The 27,684-nt window shown below is 39.2% G+C and overlaps 1 protein-coding gene and 1 pseudogene across 4 annotated transcripts in view; one reads left to right on the forward strand and one right to left on the reverse strand.

Moving 5' to 3' along the window:
* LOC135711201 (uncharacterized) overlaps positions 1-27,684 on the forward strand; it is a 94,248-nt gene that overhangs the window by 52,555 nt on the left and 14,009 nt on the right. For all 4 annotated transcript variants that reach the window (XM_065233979.1, XM_065233980.1, XM_065233982.1 and 1 more), the window contains exons 2-3: positions 24,421-25,467; positions 25,531-25,678. In XM_065233979.1, coding sequence (XP_065090051.1) covers positions 24,621-25,467; positions 25,531-25,678 — 995 coding nt within the window. In that variant the 5' untranslated portion in view covers positions 24,421-24,620. The remainder of the gene's footprint in view (positions 1-24,420; positions 25,468-25,530; positions 25,679-27,684) is intronic.
* Positions 15,437-16,569, reverse strand: LOC135711197 (tubulin beta-1 chain-like; annotated as a pseudogene).

Consider the following 27,684-nt stretch of genomic DNA (forward strand, 5'->3'; position numbering starts at 1 on the left):
CTCTTCGCTGATTTGTATGTGGAGGATCAAAATCGTCGTAAAAAGGAAACAGTCGAAGAAGAGAGACTGGCAACCGTCAAAAGGAAGCATACGAAGCATGTATTGTATAAGAATAAGCATGCCAGACAGCAGGTCTGAGAGCCAACATAGAATTTTTTTTTGAGCTTCAGAGAGGGTCGGAGATCGAGACGGTTTTATGACAGGTGGGCAGGAACTCACAGTCTCCCAGTGTTGGTGAGTTCTTTGCCGTTAATGTTCACGAAAAGTTCACTATTTTGCTATACAGAAATTCAAAACAAAAATTTTATCTGCGGATTTGAACAGTTTTTGTCCTGTTTCATACTACCGGAAGGTGTATGCTGGTCACAAATGCCGTGCCAAACTGATTTCCTACTCAATTAATCAATCTTTGATGTGAAATTCGCTAATAAACACGAGGCGCATTTCTTATAGCAAACATGCCATAAGAAAATGGGCATGGTTCATTTAAGTAAACAAACTAACACTTCTTCCGACTGTTACACCTATGTATTAGCCGTCTCGGTCGGAGATCTACTGAGAAATGTGTTGAGTTTCAGGGTAGTTCGTAGATCTTGAGAACAGAACTACAAACAAATTAAAAGTAATTAATAGAAATTCATAAAAACAAAATCACAAGAGAGGACGTAGATCTTCAGATTAATGTTCAAAGAAATTTTCAAAACTTCAAGCAAGCAAAAATAATTTCAAATCAATTTGTAAAACTATAAGCGAAATTTTGCAAATCTTCAGGGAAATTCACATAACCTTAGACAAAACCCAAGAATCTACAGTGAAATATAAAGTATTTCACATAAGTTTGGAGATCCTCGAAACATTATTCAACATCAGAAAAGTTCGTAGATCTTCAGAACAAAGCTACAGAACTTTGAAAAAAATTACAGGACTTCTGAAATAATCACAAGAATCTCAGAAATGTTATTGGACCTTCAGTAAAAAATGCAGAACTTCAGGGAAGTTCGGCAATTAAAAAAAAAATATTTACACGATTTCAGGAAAAATTTTAGATTCTGAGAGAGACATTTAAAACTTCAAGGAAGCTCGAATATTTTCAGATAAATTTTGACAATTTTAGGTAATCTTCAAGGAAATTTTCAAATCTTCAGGGTAACCCGAGAGGAATTTACAAAACATCAGAGAAGTTTGCAGATCTACTGAGAAATTTATTGTGCCTCAAGTTTTTTTTTTGTAGATTTTGGGAATAGAGCTACGGAGCTTAAGATAACTTTACAGAACTTTAAAGATATTTGCAGGAATATGACAGAAAGTTTCACACAAATTGTGAGATCTTCAGAAAAATTCGTTAAATGTCACAAAAGCACCTCAATTCCAAAAACAAATCGCAGCGAAGTACAAAAGTACAATATTTTGCAGAACTCCATGGAAGTCGGAAATAGATAGATCTAAAGAACTTCAGAGAAGTCCGTAGACCTTAAAAGAAGTCTGTAGAACGTCAGAAAGTTCGTACGTTTTTAGAAAAATTTGCAAAACTTCAGCAAAACTAACAGATCTTCGGGAAAGTTCACCGATCTTTAGATCAAGAATCCATAAAGAAATTTAAAGAACTTTAGAAAAGTTCGGAGATCTACTGTGAAATTTATTGAACTTCAGGGCAGTTCGTAGATCTTTAGAGCAGAAATACAGTACTTTAGAAAACATTACAGAATTTGAAATAAATTTTAGAAACTTCAGAAAAGTTCAGATGGTAGATCGTAAATCTACTCAAAAATTAGCAGATGTTTAAATAAATTTTCAGAATTTTACTGTGGTTCTTGGATTTTGAGAGGCATTCACAGAACTTCAGGTATGTTCGCTGATCTTAAGAGATATTTGCACAGCTTGAGAAAAATTAGAAAAACTTCAGAATACTTCCTAAAACTTCCGGAAAGCTCAAAAATTTCTAGATAATCTTTTAATTCTTTAGAAAATTGTATAGATGTTCAGAGATATTTGCAGGGATTCAGAAACTTTGTAGATTCTTAGGAAAATTTGCAGAACTTCTGAAGAACACACAGAACTTCAAAGAAATCTGTAGAACTACGGAGAAATTTGCAGATCTTTAGGAAAGATTGTTGATCTTTAAAGAAATTTTATCGGAGAACAGAAACAAAACTTCAGGGACGTCAAAAGGTTTGAAGACCTTGCAGAATTGCGTTGTTAACCGAAATTTTTCAGAACTCAAGGAATCATGTAGATCTAGTGAGAACTTTTCCCACTAGCTTGTCTAAAGTTGGTATCGACATCCTGGCGAAGTTTTGAAATCTATTTTCATCTTCATATCGCAGCTCTTGAAGGACAAGATGAGCCAGATCCCTGCCGGTGTTCCTCCTGAGCAACCATTTCCTACTCCACAAAGTTCACCTTCTCCTTCTTATTTTATTTAAAATAATAAAAGCAAATACGTCTGTCGAAACTAGAGCAATTTTCCGGTAATTCATGATGGAAGTATTTACTTTTGATTCCTGATACAGTTTTGTTTTGAAATCTAAATTGACAGTTCTTTCGACATGTGCAAGCAGTGTGAACACCAGCAAACAGGGAGGGTTCGACAAAGTGTGTCGAAAGTAAATTTGAGCAGATTTTTCATTATGGCGGCGGTCAAAATCAGACCAAGAAATTAGATAGTCTAAACGGACCTTAAGAGATTGTAGACATGTGAAACCATGATTTATTCTGTCTTGATCTTCCAAACAGAGTTGGACTAAAACATATTATTAAAATGATATTTTGTTTTTGACAGCATATTGTTATCAAATTTTGATATATCGTTTTATCGAATAGTATAGACAGGTTTCTTACGTGTATTTATATTCTTGAATTAAAAAAATACTACACAAATACCAAAAAAGCATGCAATATTGATTGACGTAATGCATGCTACTGTATGAATAACTAATATGATTGCAAAAACCAAATACAATATTACACCCATGGATATAATTTCTTTTCGCAAATTATGTGTAGGATAAATGCACCAATAGTGGAGGTACTTTAGTGCAATGTGTTCCTATGGTGGCTTATAGAGTCTCCCTAAGCCGCTGTAGAAGTACATTGTACTAACGTACCTCCACTATTGGTGCATTTACTAAACATAAATTGTACAAATTAATATTAAACAACCTATGTGCATCTGTTCTACTGTAATATTCAATAACTTTTTTGCTGTGCCGAGTTAAAAGTACCAACGCCCAAGTTTGAAGAATCGAAAATAACATAAATCAATAAGTACATACAAGGGATTCCAGATGGATAAATATATAAAATAATAATGTGTATAATTTGTATGCACCTGGAATTTTTTTCATCCGACCTGGAAAAACCTGGAAAACTCAGGGAATATGATTCCTTGGATTGAGTAGACACCCTGTCCTAATCACTATCCAAACTTTCTTCAGAATATTGAAATGTCCAAGATCCAGTATATTAAAAAAAAAATTCTAAAATCCAAAAATCTTAAAAAAAATAAGTATTCCGTGTAGGGGAAACGCTCCTATAGTTGCGGTACGTTAGAAGCGTTAGGTTCCTATAGTTGTGTACGGAGTCTCCATACACAACTATAGGAACCTAACGCTTCTAACGTACCGCAACTATAGGAGCGTTTACCCTACCTATTTCAAAATCCAATCGTTTACATTCCGGATTTCAATCTTATAAACCAATCAGTTCGATTGCTTGCGGTAGATGTCATTGGGGTAATTTCGATTCGGTTCTACCATAGAGGTAACTCTAAGACCAGAAGGTCCCGAAAAAACATGCACAACTTTTTGGCTCAGCTCTGGTACTCTCTTCGGTAATCGAGCTAATCGATGTACCCCTCGAAACATAGGAAAATCTACGAACCCCTCATTTTATCTGTCAAACATTCATAGCGAATCAAAACAAACATAGTGTAGTACTAGAATTTCGACTAGACTGGAATACGTTAATCGATATGCTTGGGACCAAGAGGCTAGTGAAGTAGTAAGCCAATTTAAAATCGTTAGTTTCCACCGGTTGGTAGCACTGTCGTACGGCGAATTATTATCGGAATCAGAATAGTCAGGATCATCACTTCGGTTTCCCGCTTCTCTATCCAAATCAACAGGTGGCAACACCGGTTCAAGCACTTCAGCATTCGGGAACTCATCAGACGTGCTGCTACTGGCCATTTCCTCTCCCACTCCATTCAGTTCAAGGAATGTTACGTCCCTGCTGATCGTGACACGTAAGTGTCCACCTTACCCCTTTAAAGTGTCCGTCTTACCCATATCATGGGTCCGGCTTTCCCGAACATTTGAAAACTGCCCGATAAAAGCATGTTTTTTTTTTATTTGATGATTAAGTTTAAGTTGAAACAAGTTCATCGAACCAAGATACAGTTATTTTAAAAGTACAAGATGAGAAAGGGTTGGGCAGGCCTGATTTAAAGCATGATTCGCACAAAATTTGTGATCAATGCATAAATATATTAGTAGATTTTCCAACTTAAGCTTAAGGTGTCCGTCTTTCCCTACTTTCCCCTAAGATGATAAAAATGGAATTTCGGATGACAACGATCGATATCTCGCCTGTTGCTCACACTTGAAGTCTGCCTCAACCAAATTGGTATCAGTCACATTTCATTTATCAAAATCTAGCAAGCATTATTATTCGTAGAAGCAGTCCTCTTCCACCGACATTACGGTCGCCTTGTTTTCATGCTATCTATCTGCTAACAACTTTAAAAGCACATGTTCATCGGTCGATCCCTATGGCACGCGGGCAATTCGCACCCCTCCCACCATCTACACTCTTACTTTGAAATACCCAATCATGAGTACAATGGGTAATATTGATGGATTTTGAGAATAAGTGGTTGTACCCATTAAATGGGTAATTTTGTTGCCCATTAATGAGTAACTGTTAGCCATTGATGAGTGAGTATATTTTTACCCATTTAATGGGTTAACACGCTTCGAGTCTAGCCAGTGACTGAGTAGGTTCCACTCTTACTTGCGTGAAGTGTGAAGTTGTCACAATTTGAGTAAATAAATTTTGTTCTGATGAGTAAAAGCTACCCAAAATCTGGGTAAATGGATATAATAACATCTCCCAAAATTCAAAATGGCCTATGAAAGAATAAATATGTTTTGCGCTGTGTCTAAATGAAACGTTCAGATGTGATACAACCGAAAACAACAACTACGGAATTTTTTCAATGGTGGAACATGGCAACAGCTTGTTGGTAAATATGTTTAAAGTTTTCTAACTATATACTTCCTATAAATTCTTAATTCTTCATGCATCTAGTGCAGTTTTTGACCTTTGCACAAGTCAGCGACTCATTCATCTATATTGGTTTTGGATACTTCAAGTCTTACAAGTCATTGATGAAGGAGTCAGCTGCTAACCTTTTAAATTAAAATTAAAATTTGATTTATCCAATGCACTGTATGATTTTTATAAATATACTAGCTGAGTGCCCGGCCTTGCTCGGAATTCAATACAAGCTTAAGTTCATGCGACAATTAAAAAAAAAAGAAGCATGCTATATTGTACGTAGATTTCCCCCCCCCCCCCCCCCTTATCTGGGTGGCAAATTTCGTTCCATTTGCTTGATTAGTTCTCGAGTTATGCAGAAATTTCTGTTTCATTTGTATGGGAGCCCCCCTTTGCAGCGGGGGGAGGGGTCTCGAACCATCATAAGAACCTTTCCCAGACCCAAAAACCTTTGCATACAAATTTTCTCGCCGATCGGTTCAGTAGTTTCCGAGTCTATGAGGGTCAGACAGGCAGACAGACAGACAGACAGACAGAAATTCTTTTATATATATATAGATAGATAGATAGATAGATAGATATAGATATTGATTGATTGTATCAATTATTATCCAAATTCATCTTAAAAGAAAACTAGTTCGAAAACTTGAGTATTTCATTTCTATAAACATAAGTAAAGGTGACCCAGTCAGTGCTGAGATTTGTCATTGTCACTGACAGACTTTTGCACGATATTGACAAAATTGTTTTTCACATAGTCAATGATAGACTTGATCCTCAAAAAAATCTTTGTCAAAATCTCATTCATTTTTTCGTCAATGACAAAGATTCACCTGGTAACAGAAAGTGTAATTTCTTGCATTCTGAGACACATTATTGTAATCCAAGCGGTTCAGGACGTAGATCCTTATTCACTTTAATGGCTCCATGTAATTGTTTTGCTTCAGCCATTTAATTTCATTTCAAATTTAGCTTATAATCAAAACAGCACATGTTCGTCACTGACAAAAATGGTACTGACAATTGACATGGTTTGCCTTGACGATGACTGTTAGCTCAAACGAGTGACCAAAGCAGAATTTTGAGTATCACCGTGTATTGTCGAAATTTTGCAGCACTGGACCCAGTACTCAAACGTCAAAATCTGAGTAAATTCTTCCCAGTGTACACCGCAAGCACGATTATCCAGATTAAAGCAAATTGGAGTAATGATTTACCCATTTTTGGATACCTCCTTTTAACCAAACTGAGCGATTTTCAACTCAAAAATGAGTAGCCCCAGAATAGCGTGTACCCAGCTTTCTCCAAAATTGATGAAATTGTTCTCATTAACGGGTACCTTCAAGTTACAGTGTACTTCTATTTAGTATAACTACATTTTTAGCTTCCACTTAACAGTATCGTGCGACTAAACCCGAGAGGGCATTGCAAGAGAGCGAAACTCGTTAACGAGCCAATAGTGAAGCGATATCAACAAACGTTCGCAATTCCGTGATAACAGCTAGTAGTTAGGATTTGCTGAATAGGCAGCCAGCAGCCATCGGCATTGTTCACTCACTTGCTGGTGGCTTAGCTGGAGGCTGAGTAATTCAAGAACAAATCCATTCATGTGAAATAACGATTCAAGGAGTTCTCTTCTCTCTAGTCTACCAGCCCGTTCTTCGCCGAGTGTTGGAACAGGAAATATTATACCGAGCAAACCTCCGTGTAGAGAAGGAACACCAAAAAATGCCACCGATGAAGGACTTTTGTTAGGTACCTACCTACATATTTGTAGTAGGAAAGCATGTGGTTGAAAATGTGTATGGAGAAGCAGCACACCGATGAACGGAGCTGTGCACAGTGGGGTGACCCTATACAAAAACCGGTCGTAATGTAGATTTTAGTTTAAAATCGTATCCAACATTGTGAGTAATTTGATGCTCCTGAATCCACAGTTTGTGTTCAAAATGATGTAGTACTAAATCTAATATGTTAGGGTGGCTCTAATAAAAATTATTATGTGTTGGCATCTTTTTGTCTGGGTCGTTTTCTAGCATTCAGAATCATAAGGGCCTAAGTGCGATGATCGATTTTCTTCATCTATTTTCTCTTCGCATTACTTCAGTTAAGTGAACAAATTTTCCGAAATTTTATCAGTGTACTAAAAGGATGTATTAGCTAGCAAAAGGAACATCAAACTAACCGAAAAATGTTAAACCTACCGAGTTATTAACAAAAGAGAAAATCGATCATCGCAGTAACAGGGCTAGTAGCGAGTCACTTTTTAGTGACTTGGTCACTTTTTTCAAGCCAGTCACTAAAAAGTCTCCTTTTTTAAGGCCAAGTCACTAAAGTCACTTTTTCTTGTAATCAGTCACTATTTTCAACTTTTTTTTTTAACGTGAATTTATTTCAAGAGTGATCATTCTTGTTGCAGTGTTATAATTTTTGAACAATTTGAAGTTGACGACTTTGTATAGAGTTTTTGGACGTTTAATCGTTTTTCTCTATCTACAGGGTGTCCACTTATTTGGATAAATAAAGTTCCCTGAGTTTTCCATAGCTTTGGCGGATAATTTCTAGGTTTATAATAAGAAGCTATTTATGAAATGTGTTTAAAATATGTTTTTATATGTTGGTTTTAAATCTATAAGCGTTAGCTTAGACAAATTCAGGGTAGTTCCATGATGTGCTGAAATTAAATCGAGACCCCTTAATATGTTCCGAGAGATTCAGTACAGAGACCTTCAGAAAATGTATGAAAACTTCAGAAATATTTCACGAAATTCACAGAAATCCAGAGAATTCCAGGGAAGCTTGAATTCCATTTATTTTAAAGCAGAACCGAGATCTTCATTAGAATTATCAGCTTTAGGGAAGCTCCGGGATCATCAAGGCATATCATAGAATTAAAGTTAAAAAAATTAAATTAAATTGCAGAAACCTTAAAGATGTATCGAGAAACTCGTGGAATTTCCGGAAACTTCAGTCCGAGAGAATTTCTGGAACGTGATCAAAATTATATGAATATCCGGAAAATGTGAGAGTCTTTTAAACGTGTAATATCATGGAAATTTCAAGATCTAAAAAATTTCGAAAATTGAGCCAAGTTGATTAGAGAACATCAACGAAGTTCCATTAATTAAAAAAAGATAACATTTAGCAAGCACCGATATTTTCAAGAAATTCCAGAGAATTTCCAATAAATTTAGATATTTTTATATTGTTTCATTATATTCAGTAAAGTTCCGAGTATTTCGAGGACGATCAGAAAAATCCCATTAACTTAAAGAAATTTGCAGTGACTTACAAGGAGTTCCTTGGAATTATGGGATGCACCAAAAATTCTATGATTGATCTGAAAACTTTAGACGATTCAGGGAATTATAAATATATATCAGAAAATTTACCAAAACATTTGATCAATTTAGAGAAATTAAGGTAAGCATAGAAAACTTCAGGGCTGGACTTTCCAGGGAAAATTAGTGATTTAAGTCAAAATTCCGTGAGCCTTTGTAAACTTGTGGAAAGTTGTAGAACTTAAAGGCAATTCAATCAATTCCAGTAAAGTGGTGGTTTTTTAAATACTAATATATTCAGAGCAGTATAGGGAATTTTAAGGAAATTGAGAAATATTTTGGGCAGTTTTAAAAACATCAGGAAACTCTAGACTGTTGAAGAAATTATGAATTAGTTTCGATAATTTGAACTTCAGTCAAATCTTGAGAACTTCAGTGAAATTTGTAGAACAATATTAATTATTTCGTTACGGGAGCTTAACTAAGTTCCTGAAATATCAGAATAACTTTGAAAACTTCACATAAGTACAGAGATCGTCATGAATATTTCGAGAACTTCATAAAAGTCTATGGAACTTAAGGAAAGATCCGAGAACTTCAGGACATTTCGGGAGCATTTCAATAACTTATTATTATTATAACTTATATTAGTAAAACTCCAAAAACAAGGCGAATTTCAGAGGAGTTCAGTTCCATTAGTTTCACTAAATTAGCGGGAAATTTCAAGAAGTTACCAGATTTTCAGAGAACTTCAAGAAAGAATGGATATCCTCAGAGCAGAGATATTCCAGAGCAGTGAAATCACATAAATTTTTAAAAGGTTTCGAGAAATTCAGTGGATTGTTAAAACTTTAGGAAGTCCGAAAAAGTTTAGAGGAGTTGAAAACATTGATGAGAAGTATTGCGAGCATCCGGCTAGTTTCTCAAACTAAAAAAGAACTTCAAGGCAGTTTCATTAACTTCAGGCATATTTAGGGAACTTTCAAGCTGTTCTGAAGAAGTCCTTTACATATTCAACGGAGATTTCTCATGCAAATTCGCTTGAAGTTCTCCTAATCTAATGCTCGTATTCTTCCGAAACTCTCGTGGAATTATTTCAGAAATTCACTTGGAACACTTCTATGAATTCTCTAAAAAAAATATCGCAAGAATATAGTTGGAATACTTCTCGCAATTCCATTGAAATATTCGTCAAAATGTCGTTGAAACAATCCTACGAATTCAATTTGCTTTTAATTTTCCTCCTCAGTAAGAAATCTTATGGAATGATTCTCAGATTTTTCATTGATTTCATTTCAGATTTTCATATCAATCTTACTTCTTCCCTTGGAATTCTACTCACATTGAAATTCTCCTAAGACTTCATTTTCATGTCTCCTCACAAATTTTCTTAAATTTCTCCCCTTAATTTGTTTGGCAATCTCTCCTGGAATTATTTTCAGAATTTCTTTGATGATCGATCTCTGGAGTTATTCTCAGATCTAATTGTTATCCTCCTTTTAGCATGCCCTTTACCACCTAAGTATTAACCAAAAAATCCGAATTCATTGTTTTTCACAAACTTCATGTAATTATTCTCAGAATGCCCTTGAAATTTTCCTCTGAAGTTCAGAGGAGGAGAAATTCCTATGAATTTTCATTAAAATTTACGTTGAATTCAATTCCGGGTTGTCGTGAAAATCTATTCAAAACTATCTCAGGCTTCATATGAAATCTAAAATTCTTCAGAACCTACCATGACAGCAGTTTGCACTTGATATTTTCTCATAGATTTTTTCCCCCCGAACTTAGGTAAACAAAGCTTATAACGGATTTTAGGTCATTTTCTTTCATAAAGCGTTAGTTTTTCTCATTATTCAAGAGACAAATGATGCATTTGAAATTAACTATTCATATACGTCGAATTTCTTGAAAGATCACTGTGTCATACCTTGGTCAAAAATGTACTGTTTTTCAACGAATTTCAATTCAAGTCGGATCATCCTGAATTTTTCCATTTGAGGCTAAAATCCATCTGAGAATCAATTCAATTCCGACCGGCTTCGCCCCACTGTGACTCTGGTGCTACCCCCATCATCATGTGTATGTAATAATACGATCAAGTTTAATTTGCTGTCGTGTGCTCCGTTCAACGCCCGGTGCCTTGCTGCAGGTCCTGTCCGTCCAGTTTGAAACGAGGGGACGATGGAGCATTTGTCGGTATTAAGGACGACGATTGACGGAATCCTTTTTCCCATACAATTTGATCTGCCACTTCACATTTTCTCGGGTCCACATCTGGCGATCCACTTAATTTACGAGGTTCATAATGTATCTAAGTGGTTGCTGCAGAGCATCACGCACTGAGTTAAATTTTCAGGTCAGCACGACTTCTGCACGTTGAGATTAGTGCCTTCGAAAACGCGTGTGGAAGGATGCCGTCAATATTGTCCTTAATACCGAAACCTTTTAGGGGCGAGTCTCAAAATGGGGTGGTTTTAGTTTACCTCTAGCGCATATTATAATCGCTTTGCAGTTCTGTTTTGCGGAATCGATTTTACAACAATTGTCTAAACATGGTGGTGGGATTGTATACTACAATTGATCGTTAAAATTATTTTATTGCTGCAAAGTAAGACTACATTTCATTACTTTGCCAAAAGTGGTTGTTCGGCATTTTTTGTCAATTTTATAGTGGTCAACTTGAGTTCCACAGAAACCACTCATAGACGTCTTATAAGAATGAATTCGTAGTTGTGACCGGGATATGGACCCTGGGGACCACGAGATGGTCCATCGGAGGATCCGGACCATCTGTAGAAGTGGTCAGTTGATGAAACTGATCCTAATGCTCAGTTGTTTTTTTCCTTATCAGCACGAATTCGGTGACCGGAATATGAATCATGAACATTTCTCGAAAAAATATACTCGCTCAAAACGAGGTAATTTTTTTTTTGTTTATTTTATTGCTCCATAAAGTGCACAAGATGGGTTATATTCGTAACGTATAAATGACTAACTGTTACCTACAAATTAAATAGTTACGTATTTGAGGGCTAAAAATTACTCATTTGAGGAGAAGAGGAGAAGAAGAACGTTTATTTAATCAAAACTGTGATAAAATTATCACTTTTTATTTGTACATTTTTTAACAGTTTTTTAAGAAAAATTGGAAAAGGATTGTAACAGATTTTGAAAGTTATTTCCGTTCGATAGGTGTATTTTGATTTTAATTTCACCTGTAAATGACAAAGTTATAAGCGGTTAAAACCTGACACCTTTTCGTGACGGTCGTAATTTTAGTAATTTACGATTTACCCCCAGTACCTTCCCGTAAAACGTAGTCTACGTCAAAATACGTTACACGAGGGAACGCTGATAAATGTGGGTAACAGGTATACATTTATGGGAAATTTTGTCTATCCCATCCATTGAATATTTCACTTTTTGGAGGAATGGGTACTTCTGCATACACACTAAAAACGAGCCCACTTTTATTATATCAAAAGCAACCGAGGTTGGGAAAAACCAACCCAAATTTCACAACAAAATTGCACTTTCTCAATAAATGGGTACAGTTTTTAACGCTCAAATGAGCAACTTCCCAACTAACAATTTTAGCTGCAAATAAGCCAAGGGGTTGTCACTCTACACACTTGTTTTGCGCCAACTTTTTTCTCAGTGTACCTCAGTGTGCCGCAGCTGGCACCAGCGTTGCCAGATTGCTTTAAAGTTTATCGGTAGCAAAGGTTTTAAAAAATCGGTATTTACTATTTTAATTTATTTTATATTTTAGCTGGATAGCGGGCTACCGTATCAAAAACTTGAAAAGGAGCACATTTCATTTGAGGTTTGGAGATTAAGGAGGACAATGATTCCTTTTCTTAACGACAATTATTTTATATCAAATGTTTTAATAATTTGTACGCTATCACAAAATTCATGATTTGCAAAGGTTCAATTGAGATTGTTCATAACTTGTTATAGTTTTGAAAGATGCATCAAACTAGCCTTCATAATAATTCTACAGCTTTACAGCCTTAAAACCATCCCAACTTTTATCATGTCCAAACATCAGGATACATGTCATCGCTGATTGAAACCAACATGGAACATCTAAGCAACCTGTTAATTTTACCATTGATTCAGCACAGGACTCTAAGGCCGCTGCCATAGTGGGAGCGAAGAGGTGCGCTTAGTGTTCTATACAAAAGAATTCCTATTATTGATATTATTCCTTACATTCGATTTTACGGTTCGCGAGCCTCTTCGCTCCCAGTATGGTAGCGGCCTAAAAAAATCAAGCGTAACTATTTAAATCGACGTATGTATCTTATTTTGTAAACAATCCCTTCAATCGACGATCTGTCTTAACTGCTAACTCACTAACGCAAACAAACACCATCATCGGGTAGGGGACACTTTCGCCTACTAGCTGGTGTTGTAAGTTTCTGTGAGTGAGCTTGCAGTTGCCACAAATCGTCGATTGTTTACAAAATCAGATACGTCGATTTGAATAGTTATGCTTGAAATACCTTAAATTCCATAGAACCAGAACGTCAAAATCAAACACATGTTGGATTCAATCTGTGTGGCTGTGTTCCATTTGGTGAATTTTATCTTAAATTTAACAGATACGAAATTTTCGAATAAACCTGCTATTGTACCAGACTTATTTCTCGCAGACCAGGAATCAATTTTGACAAATTTCTTCTCAAAAATCACACGATCAACAACAGAGAGATTTTCGAACATTATAATTTATTTTCGAAATGTCAAATTTATGTAAAAATTCAGAAAAATGGAACACAGCCTAGGACTGTGTTCCATTTGATGAATTTTCACTGAGACTTCGAAAATAAATTAAAATTTTCAAAAATCCCTCTGTTGTTGATCGTTCGATTTTCGAGAAATTGTTAGTCAAAATTGATTCCTGGTTTGTCATAAATAAGTCCGGTAGAATAGCAGGTTTATTTAAAAATTTTCCATCTTTCAAATATAAGTTAAAATTCACCAAATGGATCGCAGCCTAAACGTAGGGGGGTTGACAGCTGTAGTATACTCCTAGTTCCTCCATCGAATGGCATTTGCTATATAAGATGAGGTTGTGACATAATTAAACAAATAAGCTCTGCAAACAACGCTCTTTGAAAACAATTTTATGAATATGATACTGGAAAAAAAAAATGCAAGGATTGAAGGAGGACATTTTTGGGTAAAAGGAGGATGTAGAAAAATTATTGAAAAAGGAGGACATGTCCTCCCTTAGGATACTATATGGTAACCCTAAGAAAGAAGCTCTTCTGGACGAAATTTGAGGAAAGTAATAAGAAAAGTCGGAGAAACATCCGGGAACTACCAAGACAAGAATTGAAAAACTTCTAGTGAATATTCAAAGAAACCATCGGAAAAAAAAATCGGATGTCACATCCAAAGGAAGCCAGAAAAGTTTCGGAAAATGGAAGTAAATTCCAGAAGTAGCCAGTTCTAGGAGAAGCCAGAAGAAGTTCGGAAAAACCTTCCAATAAAAGTCGGAAACCTATGGCTTATGGACACTAGACTGATGCAAAATTTGACTTTTTCGCTCCACAGTGCTTAAATGGTTTCAAATCGGGTCCTGATTAGCCTCTCAAAGTTACAACTCATTTGGTTAGAAACAGACTTTGCACAAGCCATTTGAAGTTTACAAATAAATTACTATGGGAAATCTCAACTTTTTGTTCATTGCCTTCTAGTCTTTTTCCTTATTGAGCTGCGAAACAGTTCTATAGCCATTCTTATAGAAAATTTTCTCAGCTACAACTTTGCTGAGAATTGTTTCTATGTTAAACGAGACAGGAAAAAGTTATTAATTATTTAAGAGATTGGTAAACTTATGACATGATCAAGCAGCTGCTCTGTAGGCAACACTGTATTTTGCAGTGTGACATAGTAGCCATGATTTTTGTGTCCTATTCAACGCCCCAGAAATACCAATGATGTTCACGGAGCTTTCCTAAAGTTCTCTCAATTCTCTGAAACAAATGAAACTTTCCTGAAAACCATTAAATTTCTCTAAAGTTTTTTGAACTTGTGAAGTTCCCAAAATATTTCTGATGTTTTCGTAAGTTCACTGGAGTTCGCTGGACTTTTCTTAAATTTTCGGGTTTTGGAATTTGAATAGAAGTTAATGAAACTATCTTGAATTTATCGGAACTTACTCAAAAGTCTAGACTTTTCTGAAGTTTCAGAACTTCTTAAAAGTTCCTGCAGCTAGTATGAATCCGCAATAAAAATCTGGAAACATCCCAGAAGTTCAGGGAAAGTTGAAAAACTGGTGGGAGAAGCATATGACATTTTCAAAGATGATTTTTTTCTTAAGAATTTGGAGGGCTCCAAAATTTTAGGTTATTCAAAAAGACACAAGTCGGTCAAAGTATTTTTCTCCGAAATTCAAGCATGGGTAGTAATAATTTTGAGCATTTAAAAAAATCGGTACAAAACGGTATACAATTTCAAAAATCAGTATTCTGAGGAATCTTATCTGTATATCGGTATTTAGTTCGGAAATCAGTATAAATATCGATAAATATCGATTTGAAATCTTGCAACGCTGGCTGGCACGGCAGTGCCGAGAAGTAATTGAACTGACTTTTGTTTGCTTGTGAATAATGAATTATTTGGCCACCCGGTATATTGACAACTCTTGATTTTGTTTTGTTTTTCTAAACCTGAGAACTCAATTGATGTCGACGATTTTAGGCCTTCGTCAAATGACCAAGCAACTGATATCACCCATTCGGATGAGGTCCCCTTTGATAGCGAATAGATACTTTTCTCATTTTCATCAAAAATGTTCAAATGATTTTGCTAATTTACAGCACTGGTCACAACTGTCGGATCTTCGGAATCGAAAGGCGCTAAGCGCAAAGCCATTTCAAGCGACGAACAGACGAAGAACGCCAACGGAAGATCAAAGCCATGAAGCAGCTGTACATACCGCGGACGGTAGAGGAAATCAATCGGTTTAAGGAAACACTGCTGTTTTTTTTTAATCTGTGCGTTCAAATAGCCGTAGGTAGGGGTGGTGAGCTTCAATGTTCGGAAGCAAATGTCGTGTTTTTAGCTGGTAAACACTTAGCGTAGCGTTGTATGGCTCTACGACGGTGGGGGAGACTTTGTGCGTTAGAACGACGGAGAACGGGTTCATGATGCGATCCGGGTATTCTTCTTGAATCTTAGAGATCAGTAGCGTGCCCATGCCTGTGGAGAGGAAGGTATTTTTGCTACTGAATTCTGCCAACGTTACAAAAGATTTAAAATTTACCTGAGCCTGTTCCACCATAGAGGTAACTCTAAGACCAGAAGATCCGGAAGAAACGTGCTCAACTTTTTGGCTCACCTCTGGTACTATCTTCGGTCCCAAGCTAATCGATGCACCCCTCGAAACATAGGAAAATCCACGAACCCCTCATTTTGTCTGTCAAACTTTCATAGCGATTCAAAACAATCATAGTGTAGTACTGGAATTTCGACTGGAATGAGGTACGTTAATCGTTTACTTGGGACCAATAGACTAGTCAAGTAGTGAGCCAATTTAAATTCGTTAGTTTCCACCGGTTGGTTCCACCGACGAGCGAGTGCGTAAGCTGAAAGCCCTGCAGGCAATCGCAACCCTCGGGTTCCTTACGGACAACATCCTGCACAGAATCCACCAGTTCGGCACCCTTGGTGTAGTGTCGTTTGACCCAGTTGTTACAAGCACCGGACTGTCCGGAAACAAAGTTATTCAGTCGGAACAGCTGTCAAAATGGTCCTGCTCGGACCGAATCCATAGTTCCATGCTCAAGGTTGATCAGAACCCCTCGTGGGACGTACTTTCCTTCGGTCACGGGAGTCTGAGTAACGCCTTTAATAACGGAACTGGAGCCGGTAATGTTGAGATTGATTGAGTGGTGTTGCTATGCGTGCGCTGACTGTACTTTGTGGAATTCAAATCGATTTTGGACAATCACTGGTGGGACTTGGTGCACTGAACCAAATCACCCTCCATTTATAGAATGAAACATCATTCAGTTGCATCCGCCCTCCCCATGGACATGGAGGTTGACGGTACTGAAGCAAAGGGTTATATTTAAATTTTTCTTTATATTTGCAACGATGATGATTTCCTATAGTGACACATATCACCTTCTTAATGTTTCGATTAATTCTTGGTTGTTAATAGAACTTCGTTGATGAAATCGGCTGCTTCATGCAGACTGAGCAATTCTGATTATAGTGTCAGATTTGTTCTGTATACAGAGGAACTGGGAGGGCTTATTAGAAACTTCTCACCAATAAAGTAATGATCTTCTAATAAATTTTGCATATAATGTTATTAATATTTTATTTTATTTAAGCATATTATTTTTGTCAATTAGCTAAGCATACGATACAAGAGATTTAATATTACTTGCTCGTTTTTGCGTAAGATAATCAATATTTATTTTACTTTTTTTTCAAGTTTTTTTTGTGATCTGAAATTTTTTCCAATTTGGTTAGAAGTTTCGAAGCTATCGCATGTCCACAGGCCTAATAGAAAGATAGGCAGAAAAAGTGTATCATGAAGAATGGTTGCATGCAGGGTTGCTTCCACTCACTTGCTATAGATGAGTGATTTTCGGAGTTTTGAATACGTTAGATGTTGTAATGGAGATTTGTGTTGTTGGATGCGGGAGGAGATTGGAGGGCGGATGTTTGACGCATAGAGCCTGTCAATTTCGCTTTCAGAGTGTCGCAGTCAGCGGTTTTATTATTCGTGAGCGCTCGCGATTCGTAGAATCATTGATTGTGACTGCAAGTGGATTTGGCGGGTTTTGTGTGTCGGACGCTTGCTTTTTGGCCTTTTCTTGTGTCTAACATGTGCAGAGTATCATTATAACGTCTAATGGTTTTGAGATTCCTGGTTGCATGAAATATATTTGTGAGAATATCTTTTTAGATTTTAGTAGTCACGTTTTGTTTATAGTTTATATTTTATTTCTTTCATGTAATTATCGTATATAATAGTTATTCAACAACAGATAGTTCATCCATATATTCGTACTTTGTCGCGAAGCGCTGTGGATTATGAGATGCTCGATGACGCAGAAGGGATCGATTTTGCTTACTGAGCAGTGATTTATTTCATGGATTTAAGCCCAAGCTCTTCCTCAGCACAATAAATCGCCACCATCATTTGTATATTTGATATTGAACATTAACCTCGGAAACTATTTGCATATCAAGTGAAAACGTAGTCCTGTATTGTCGCGAAGCGTTATGTTTCTGAGATGCTCGATGACCCTGGATGGATCGTTTTTGCTTACTGAGCAGAAAATCATGGGTTTAATCTCAAGCTCTCCGTCATGACTCTTAAAATTCATGATCACTAAACTAAATGAATATGTTCAACCGATAGCCGGCTATCGAGAGATTAACAATACATACTTTTGGTTGCATCGCCAACTTGAGGTGAATCCTAACCGAATACCCTACCCAGCCCTCCAACTCCGTAGCACTTATGAGGGTGTCGCTAAGTCGGTGACCTCTCGTTAAGTAAGTACTACATCAACATTTCCTTCCCTATCCCTAGTTATGGTAAAGATGGGCGTGGCCGGGAATAGCGACAGTCATGCTTCTGTTACTCTTGTTTAAATTGGAACCAATGTTTACTCCCCAGCATTATTCCTGAAAGTAGTCTAACTGAGAATTTCAGAAGAGACGTGAGTGTCGCTAGTAGGGTTAACTACCCCATTTCCGGCCTATTAAGGACAACCCGTACTTGGTCTTTCTTAATCTAGCGTAGTTCAGCACCAAACGGAATGTTATTATTTCTGATGGCTTCCAAATTTATTTACCTTTCCGTACGTACCGTAAGATTTGACAAAGAGAAACAAATTGTTGAGATTTTGTTAAAAGTCTAACACTTCTTTTTGACGCCAAACTCGGCCTACGGATTCTAAACTCGGCCTAACGCATTGAAACGCCAATGAATTCACGCCGGCCTATCGGATGAAGATAAAAATTGATTCGGTCGGAGCGCTTCTTTTGTTTTTGGGTATAATAGGTGCAAACCTTCATACCACGCGTTCTCATTGATTTCGTTCGGTAGCTTTTGAACTAAAGCAGCGTGCCAAACGCATAATTGACTTGTTAACTCTGAAACATTGGATTTATGTGATGTTTTCAGCTCGAAAGGCCTGAAATGGCCGATTAGGCCGAAGTAGTTCTCTACCCTATCGAATCTACGAAATATATCATAACAACGCTAACGCCAAATCTTTGGTGGCATGATAAAATACAAAACAGAAAAGTGCATTTTCTCACTGCACGCTGAACAACGTCAAACAAGCACTACACGCTCAAAGTAAAACAGGCAATATTGCTACGTCTATTTTGATTTGATTTCTCAATAGATCAAATTTTCATGACATAAAGAAAAGCTATAAAATCAATGCCGTGTGTGCTATCTGTGTCTCCCTTCTGACTATTGTCGGCAGCAGAGATGCAAAATATCATGACACTCACTCGACACTCGTCAACGCATCAATCGACTATCGTTGACAGAACGTTTTGTCAGGCAGTGAGAGGTAGAGCCATGGCAAACAACAATCACGAGTAATAAAGGACGAACACGAAATTATTGCGACACATTCAACAGGGCATAACTTTTTTACCATTGGGTAAAAATCAACCAAATTTTGCATACTTTCTCATTGATGTGTATTGTGTACATGCTGTCAAACTCGAAGTCGTGTTTTTCGATTCAACGAAAATGGAGGTGAACCAACGCGAGTTGAGAGAACAAATTCTTTCCAAACACCTGGAATTTCCTGACCTGTCGCACCGGTAGTTGGGAAAAATGTTGAACATTCACCATTCAACCGTCTCCAGAGTGTTGAAGCGGTTCCAGGAGCGGTTGACGTTGGACCACGGCAAAGGAGCTGGAAGAAAACCGGGACCGGAGAACAAAAAGACGGAGGGAAAGGTGAAGCGGATGATTAAAGCAAATCCCAACGTCTCAAGCCGTGATTTGGCTAAAAAGATCGGCATGTCGCAGAGCTACGTCCAGAATGCAAAGAAGAGAGCTGGACTACATACATACAAGGTACAGAACTTCCCAAACCGCGATGAGCGGCAACAATCAACGGCAAAACTCGGGCACGGAAGCTCTACGAGAAGATGCTGACAAAATATGGCTGCTGTGTGATGGACGACGAAACGTATATAAAAGCCGATTCTAAGCAAATTCCGGGGTTGGAGTTTTTCACCGGCAAGAGCAAGTTCGATGTGGACGACAAATTTAAGAAGAAGAAAATGTCGAAGTTCGCCTCCAAATATCTCATTTGGCAGGCCATCTGCTCTTGCGGACTAAGGAGTGAGCCTTTCGTGACAAAGGGCACAGTAAATGGCGAGATCTACAAATCTGAGTGCCTCGAGAAGCGCCTTTTGCCGTTCTTGCAGCAGCACGACGAAGCTCCGCTATTTTGGCCAGATTTGGCATCATGCCACTATTCTAAAAGTGTCCTGGAGTGGTATGAGGCCAATTTTGTCCATTTTGTTCCAAAGGACATGAATCCGCCAAACTGTCCGGAACTGCGCCCGGTGGAGCAGTACTGGGCAATAATGAAGCGGGAACTTCGTTTGATTCTAAACATTATAAGAAAATTGGCATGACATTTTCGGTGTCGCAATAATTTCGTGTTCGCCCTTTAATCGCTGCTCACACGCAAAACTTAACACTCGCTGCTGATGATGTAAAGCATAACGAAAACAATGAAGACTTCTGCAGTACGATCATGAGAAAAAGGGAAACGACAGAAGAAAATGAAAACAATGCCTACGCATTCCAACTTCGTCTCGGCACGCAAAACTGGAAAAATCAAACGGAATCAGTTGGGCTCGCTCACCACCACACTCCCATAAGCAAGCAAAGCAGCAACTGCTTCAAAACGAGCACAAATGAGTGTCGTGATTGTCGGGAATGACCAGATCGGTGATGGATCAACACCGAAGACGACATTCACCAGTTGCTTTTTACTTCTTTTGTCAACTTGATGGATGGTCAGGAGAGTGCTTCGACAAGACATTGATAGGAATGTACTAAGCGTTACTACCATCAGCTGTTTGACGATCGTGATTGTGATAGGTCGCAACTCTTCAGCAGCCTTTCCATTTGAACTGCGTGTTAACCAGCTGTTCTATCGTCGGCAACTCGAAATCAGCTGCATTTTGTAGTGCACAGAAATCTTAGCATGCATTGACATTTCACCAAGAAGAAGAAGAAACAACCGCAGCTGTCAAATACTCCAAAAACGGTATAGACACAACCACATTTCTGTAATAGAAATGTAGACTACGAAAATCACAACCTGAAAATAAATATCATTAACCGAAGGCTCAATTGAAGCCGGAATGAACTGGTTGATGTTTTCGACATGATTGTCTGGATTATCAGTAGATTATCACTCAGGCATAAGAATTTCATAAGAAACACTTATGAATTTTAGCCATAAGAAATGGTTGTGAATTTCATTGATTTGCCTTATGAAAAATAATGTTGTCAAAAAAATAATAAATCCGAGCAGACTGGAACCGGAAAATGGACGCTGAGGCAGGCTTACTTCCACTCACTTGCTATAAAAACATGATTTTCTGAATTTTGCAATCATTAGATGTTATAATCATATTTTATACTTGTTAGATACAAGAAGAGGTTGAAAGGCAAGTGTTTGACACATGAAACCTGTCAAATTTGCTTTCAGATAGTCACAATCAGCGATTTTACGACTCGCGAGCGCTCACTCTGAGTGAACGCTCACGAATCATAAGATCGCTGATTGTGACGCTCTGAAAGCGAAATTGACAGGTTTTATGAGTCAAACACATACTCTACACCCTTTTCTTGTTACTTACAAGTACAACACATCATTATATCATCTAATGATTGCATAATTCCGAAAAATATTTTTTATAGCATGTGAGTGGAAGCAACCCTGGTTGAGGATGACCACTCGCCTTTCAACGCTTGGGAAAATGAAATGGTTAACGGCGGATAAAGGCCCAAGCGCAATGACAGCGGAAGCGGAACGGCAGCGGCAGCGGAAAAGCCCGATCTGAGTAAGCCTACTTGTCGGATTGAAAACTAGTTAGAACCAAATCGACTTCGGTTAAGCATCTTGATGTCTTTTGTGGCAACTGTCAAACTTTCCGTTTCCGTCCAAATTTCGTTTGGGCCTTAACCTCAACCCGAAAATCATTCATAAGTCATGCTTATGAAATTCTAATATGTTGTTCATAAGTCGAGCCTTATGAAATTCTTAGGTCTATTTGCCTCAGTGTACGATCTGCGAAACAACTGTGAAGAGGGGTGCCACCATGGAATAAAGTAGTATAGAGGTGTTTATGGTGTACTCGCCAAGGTGTTTATGTGTGCTCGCCAACTAGCACGAATTTCAGTTAAGCTGGGTTTAGACAGGGCAAGTCAATTGATCAATTCAGTTGAATTCAACTGACTTGAACACCAATTGAACGTGTAACCATGCCATTCAACTGACTTGATCAACTCACTTGAATTGAAAAAAGTTGAACCAGGCTCAACTTTTCAAGCCAATTGAATTCAACTGAGTTGATCATTTGACTTGCCTAGTCTAAACCCAGCTTTACTCCTGAAATTTCATGCTGGTAGACGCTGATGCCCTGTTTACATTATGCTAGTGAGCTTTTTTTGCTAGCAGACAGGGTTACTTCTACTCACTCGCTATAAAAAATGTTTTTCGGAATTGTGAAATCATGAGATGGTATAATGATAATTAGAACTTGTAAGTTACAAGAAGAGGTCGTCAAGTATGTGTTTAACACATCAAATCTGTCAATATTGCGTTTAGTGCGTCACAATAAGCGATTTTACGACTCGTGAGCGCTCATTTTGAGTGAACGCTCACGAATCATAAGAAAGCTGATTGTGACGCCCTGAAAGCAATATTAACAGGTTTTATGAATCAAACACATAATTTACACCCTCTTCTTGTTACTTACAAGTACAACAAATCATTATAGGGTTAACTACCCCATTTCCGGCCTATTAAGCACAACCCGCATTTAGTCTTTCTTAATCTAGCGCAGTTTAGCACAAAACGGAATGTTATTATTACTGATGGCTTCCAAATTTATTTACCTTTCCGTATGTACTGTAAGATTTGATAAAGAGACACCAATCGTTGAGATATTGTGAAAAGTCTAACACTACTTCTTGACGCCAACTCGGCCTACGGATTCTAAACTCGGCCTAACGCATTGAAACGCCAATGAATTCACTTCAGCCTATCAGATGACGATAAAAAATGATTCGGTCGGAGCGCTTCTTTTGTTGTTGGGAATAATGGGTGTAAACCTTCTTATCACGCGTTCTCATTGACTTCGTTGCGTAGCTTATTCACTTAAGTATCGTACCAAACGCATAATTGACTTGTTAACTCTGAAATCATGGATTTATTTGAAGTTTTCTGCTCGATAGGCCCAAAATGGGCGATTAGGCCGAAGTGGTTCTCTACCCTATGATTGCATAATTCAGAAAAATATTTTTTTATAGCAAGTGTGTCGAAGCAACCCTGCTAGCAGATAGCTCATTAGCGCTAGTGAAATAGCATAAGAAGTGTAAACACCCCATTAGGTTGATCGGAGGATCATTTACGTTTGCGCTGGCAGGCAGTTTTCAGTTACTTTTCAATTAAAATAGCTTCAGTTTTCTACACTTTATCTTGTGAACTTCAATCTAATTTGTTATTGATTTTTGTAATGTTTTATGCGTTGTCATGCAAACAAGGTCTTCAAGGAAAGATTTTGGATCATTGCTCGAAATTCCCTAAGCATCATGTCAGTGGCGTTGTCAATTTCGGTTGTCAAATATGACGCCAAATGCTAATTTGTATCTTAATTGGCAATATTTCATTTAAAGAAAAAATATGGCATAACGGGATTGCTCAGTCGTAAAACTGAAATCAGATTGAAGCTGACAGACTAAGGAAACGTGTGAATGCATTCAGCGAAGTGTTTTGATGGGAAAATGCAGTGAGATTAACGTTTAAATTTGGGTTGCCGAAGCCGAATCTTAGTTACTTTTAGGTGACCGTCTTGTAAAAAAGTGTCTAAAATGTCATGCCTTTGAAGTTCTTTATAGAATTGACATAAGCTAAGAAGAAGAAACAGAAAAAGTTGAACATTTTCTTACGTTATTGGTAGTTTGCTCGGAGATGGGATTTGAACTCGTGACCTTTATCGTGAAAGGAGGCATGCACAAATGCCTACGCACAATTAAGTACTTCAATCAAACACCATAAATTATCATAAACACACACACACACTGGTCACCGCGACCTGTGCCGCAACCGACGGCAGTGGAATGGTAGAATGTTGCCAATTTGTTGTAGGTCAATCAATGCATTTTACCTATCACTACAACTACAATCATGTTCCCTACAAAATGTTCTTGCTCATAGTGCTGTACCCTCTCTTCGAAAATGGCATCAGCACTCGCTATGAATGAGATAGCAAGTGCATCACAAAAGCCAACGAATAGACAGGGAAACTGCACATAATCGACGAAACCATTATTTTGGGTCAACTAGACCGCATATACCTATCTACTCCTCACCTTATAGCTATATCTGAATAGCAGCAAAGAGATTTATTGTCCTGAGGGACTCGTACAGTGCGCGTTCCGCCCATGACAATATCGGATGGTGGTAATTGCAATAAGGTCACACGTCATTTGGGAGTTAATTATTTCGATGAAACGTAACCATTCTACTTTAATATTCACCAGAATAATAATAACCGTAGTTCGTAAATTCATTTGATTTTTCCATTCCTCTCCTTTCAGATTTGCCCTTTGAATGATCTGCAGTGGCGAAAATAGATGATTAATCCCCACAGTGACGACATTCCATCGTTATCATGACTTCCCGCACGATCACGTCTCGGCTAAAAACGAACACAAATATGTAATTATCGGAAAGCGATACGCCATCACAAAAGTACCTTACAGTTCAGCAACAAATCAGACCAAGCTACAGAATCAAAATGCGCTCCATCCGCAAGTCGATTGCCGAGTCGGATGACGACGCCACGCGGTCCTCGTCGGGTGGTGGCTCCAGCGCCGCGGCCCAGCGCCAAGTCGATTTGAGTCTACTGCGGAAACCGATCCTGACCGCGGTCACCGGGTTCGTGGAGGCACTCCGGGCCTACGAAGCCGGTACCGAAGAGATTCGGAAGCTGCTGGCCAACGAGTGCGACGTCCTGTACGAGTGTCGCGTGTGCCGGAACATTTTCCGCAGCCTGACCAATTTCATTTCGCACAAACGTGTCTACTGTCGGAAGCTGTTCAATGTGGCGCAGCATTTTCACTTCCAAAACGATGGCTTCCTGGATCAGGACATTGCGACGGTCTTGCAGGCCGAGCAGGACAGCCAGAGCAAGGCGAAGAAGGCCCATGCAGATATCCTCAACAAGGACCTTTCCAGTATCATTGAACGACTGCGGCGGAAGCAACATAAGCTCAGCACTGAGCTGAGTGTGACTGATTATTATGATAAGGTTAACCATAAGCTAACACAGGACGATCTCAGCCGGCAGCAACATTTGCTGCAGTTGGATCGGGTTCCCAGCACGGCGGCAGCAGTTTTCCAGACGGTAAGGCTGGGTGTGGTCGACAGCATGCGAGCGCAGGTGGGCGAGCTGGAAAATTTGAACAACAACAATAACGATACGGTGCTGGGACCGGATGGGAAAGTTATGCAGCCACAGTCCCGACCACAGTCTACGCTTCCAATCATACGGGGACCCTCGGAGCAGTACTTCCGGCCCATTGAGCTGGAGACGAAAGAAAGGGTGGAGGAGGAGAAACCAGCGGGCTACAACTGTCAGGAATGTAAGTACCTAAGGCGCTTGTGCTGGATAACTGGGAGTGAGAGTGCCCTTTTTCGTATTACAGGTAATCTTCAGTTCGATACGGAGAAGACGCTGAAATTACACACGGACCTGAAGCACACGCCTTCGACGTACGTTTACACGTGTCCGTCGTGCCCGCGGACGTTCATGCAACCGGGAGCGGTTATTCGGCATCTGTGCAATGATCACAAGTGAGTATAAGCGTCTTAACCTGGAATCTCAACCTAGAATTTGCTCAGCGTTGCAATCATGAATCTAAAATCACAAACAAATCCCACAATTCTGGAGAACCCAGAATCTCAGAGCAGCGAATATCCTAGAATTTCAAATTGTAAACTTGGAACATTACATACATTTATTTGTACAACATCACATTTAAGATAAGACATAATCAACAATAGTACGCCGCAATACTCGGTTTGCGACTGCCGCTCTCCATCCTCGGTCATGCCCAATGCTCGCTAGATCACGCTCTACCTGGTCCGCCCATCGTGCTCTCTGCGCTCCACGCCTTCTTGTGCCAACCGGATCAGTAGCGAACACCAACTTTGCAGGGTTGTTGTCCGGCATTCTTGCAACGTGCCCTGCCCACCGCATCCTTCCGGCTTTGGCCACCTTCTGGATGCTGGGTTCGCCGTAGAGTGCAGTGAGCTCGTGGTTCATTCTTCGCCGCCACTCACCGTTCTCTTGCACACCGCCGAAGATCGTCCTTAGCACACGTCGCTCGAAAACTCCGCAGGTCCTCCTCGAGCATAGTCCGTGTCTCGTGTCCATAGAGGACCACCGGTCTTATTAGCGTTCTGTACATGGTACATTTGGTGCGGGGGTGAATCTTTTTTGACCGCAATTTCTTCTGGAGCCCGTAGTAGGCACGACTTCCACTGATGATGCACCTTCGTATTTCACGACTCACATTGTTATCAGCCGTCATTAAGGATCCAAGGTGAACGAATTCCTCCACTACCTCGAAAGTATCCCCGTCTATCGTGACATTACTTCCTAGACGAATCCTGTCATGTTCGGTTCCGCCTACTAGCATGTACTTTGTTTTTGACGCACTCACCACCAGTCCAACCTTTGCTGCTTTGTGTTTCAGGCGGGTGTATAGTTCTGCCACCGTTCCAAATGTTCTTGCGATAATGTCCATGTCGTCCGCAAAGCACACAAATTGACCGGATTTCGTGAAAATCGTACCCCGGCTGTTGAGCCCGGCTCGTCGCATTACGCCTTCTAGAGCGATGTTGAAGAGTAGGTATGAGAGTCCGTCACCTCGTCGCAGTCCCCGGCGAGATTCGAATGAACTGGATAGTTCACCCGAAACCCTTACGCAGTTTTGCACACCGTCCATCGTTGCTTTGATCAGTCTGATCAGCTTCCCAGGAAAGCCGTTCTCGTCCATGATTTTCCATAGCTCTGCGCGGTCGATACTGTCGTATGCCGCCTTAAAGTCGATGAACAAATGATGCGTTGGGACCTGGTATTCACGGCATTCCTGGAGGATTTGCCGTACGGTGAAGATCTGGTCCGTTGTCGATCGGCCGTCGGCTTGATAACTTCCCACGAACTCGGTCATTTTAGGTGATAGACGACGGAAGATGATCTGGGATAGCACTTTGTAGGCGGCATTCAAAATGGTGATCGCTCTGAAGTTCTCACATTCCAAATGGTCGCCTTTTTTGTGAATGGGGCAGATTACTCTCTCCTTCCACTTCTCCGGTAGCTGTTCTGTTTCCCAGAACCTGACTATCATCCGGTGCAGGCAGGTGGCCAACTTTTCTGAGCCCATCTTGATGAGTTTGGCTGCGATACCATCCTTACCAGCAGCTTTGTTGTTTTTGAGATGCTGAATTTCCCTCCGCGTGGGAGTTGGGTCAGTTCCGTCCTCTGCTGGTCTCCCGTGCCTCTACGTTCTCCTCGTCATTCAGGTGCGCATCGAAGTGCTGCTTCCACCTTTCAATCACCTCACGTCCGTCCGTCAAGAGGCTCCCGTCCTTATCCTTGCACATTTCGGCTCGCGGCACGAAGCCGTTGCGGGATGCCTTGAGCTTCTGGTAGAACTTCCGTGTTTCTTGAGAACAGCACAGCAGTTTCATTTCCTCGCACTCCGCTTCTTCCAGGCGGCGTTTTTTCTCCCGAAAGATGCGGGTCTGCTGTTTCCGCTTCTGTTTATACCGTTCCAAGTTCTGTCGGGTTCCAT

This window comes from Ochlerotatus camptorhynchus, unplaced genomic scaffold (genome assembly GCF_037179485.1).
Source record: "Ochlerotatus camptorhynchus isolate MF236.1 unplaced genomic scaffold, CSIRO-AGI_Acam_v1.1 ptg000425l, whole genome shotgun sequence".
NCBI classification, from domain to species: Eukaryota; Metazoa; Arthropoda; class Insecta; order Diptera; family Culicidae; genus Ochlerotatus; species Ochlerotatus camptorhynchus.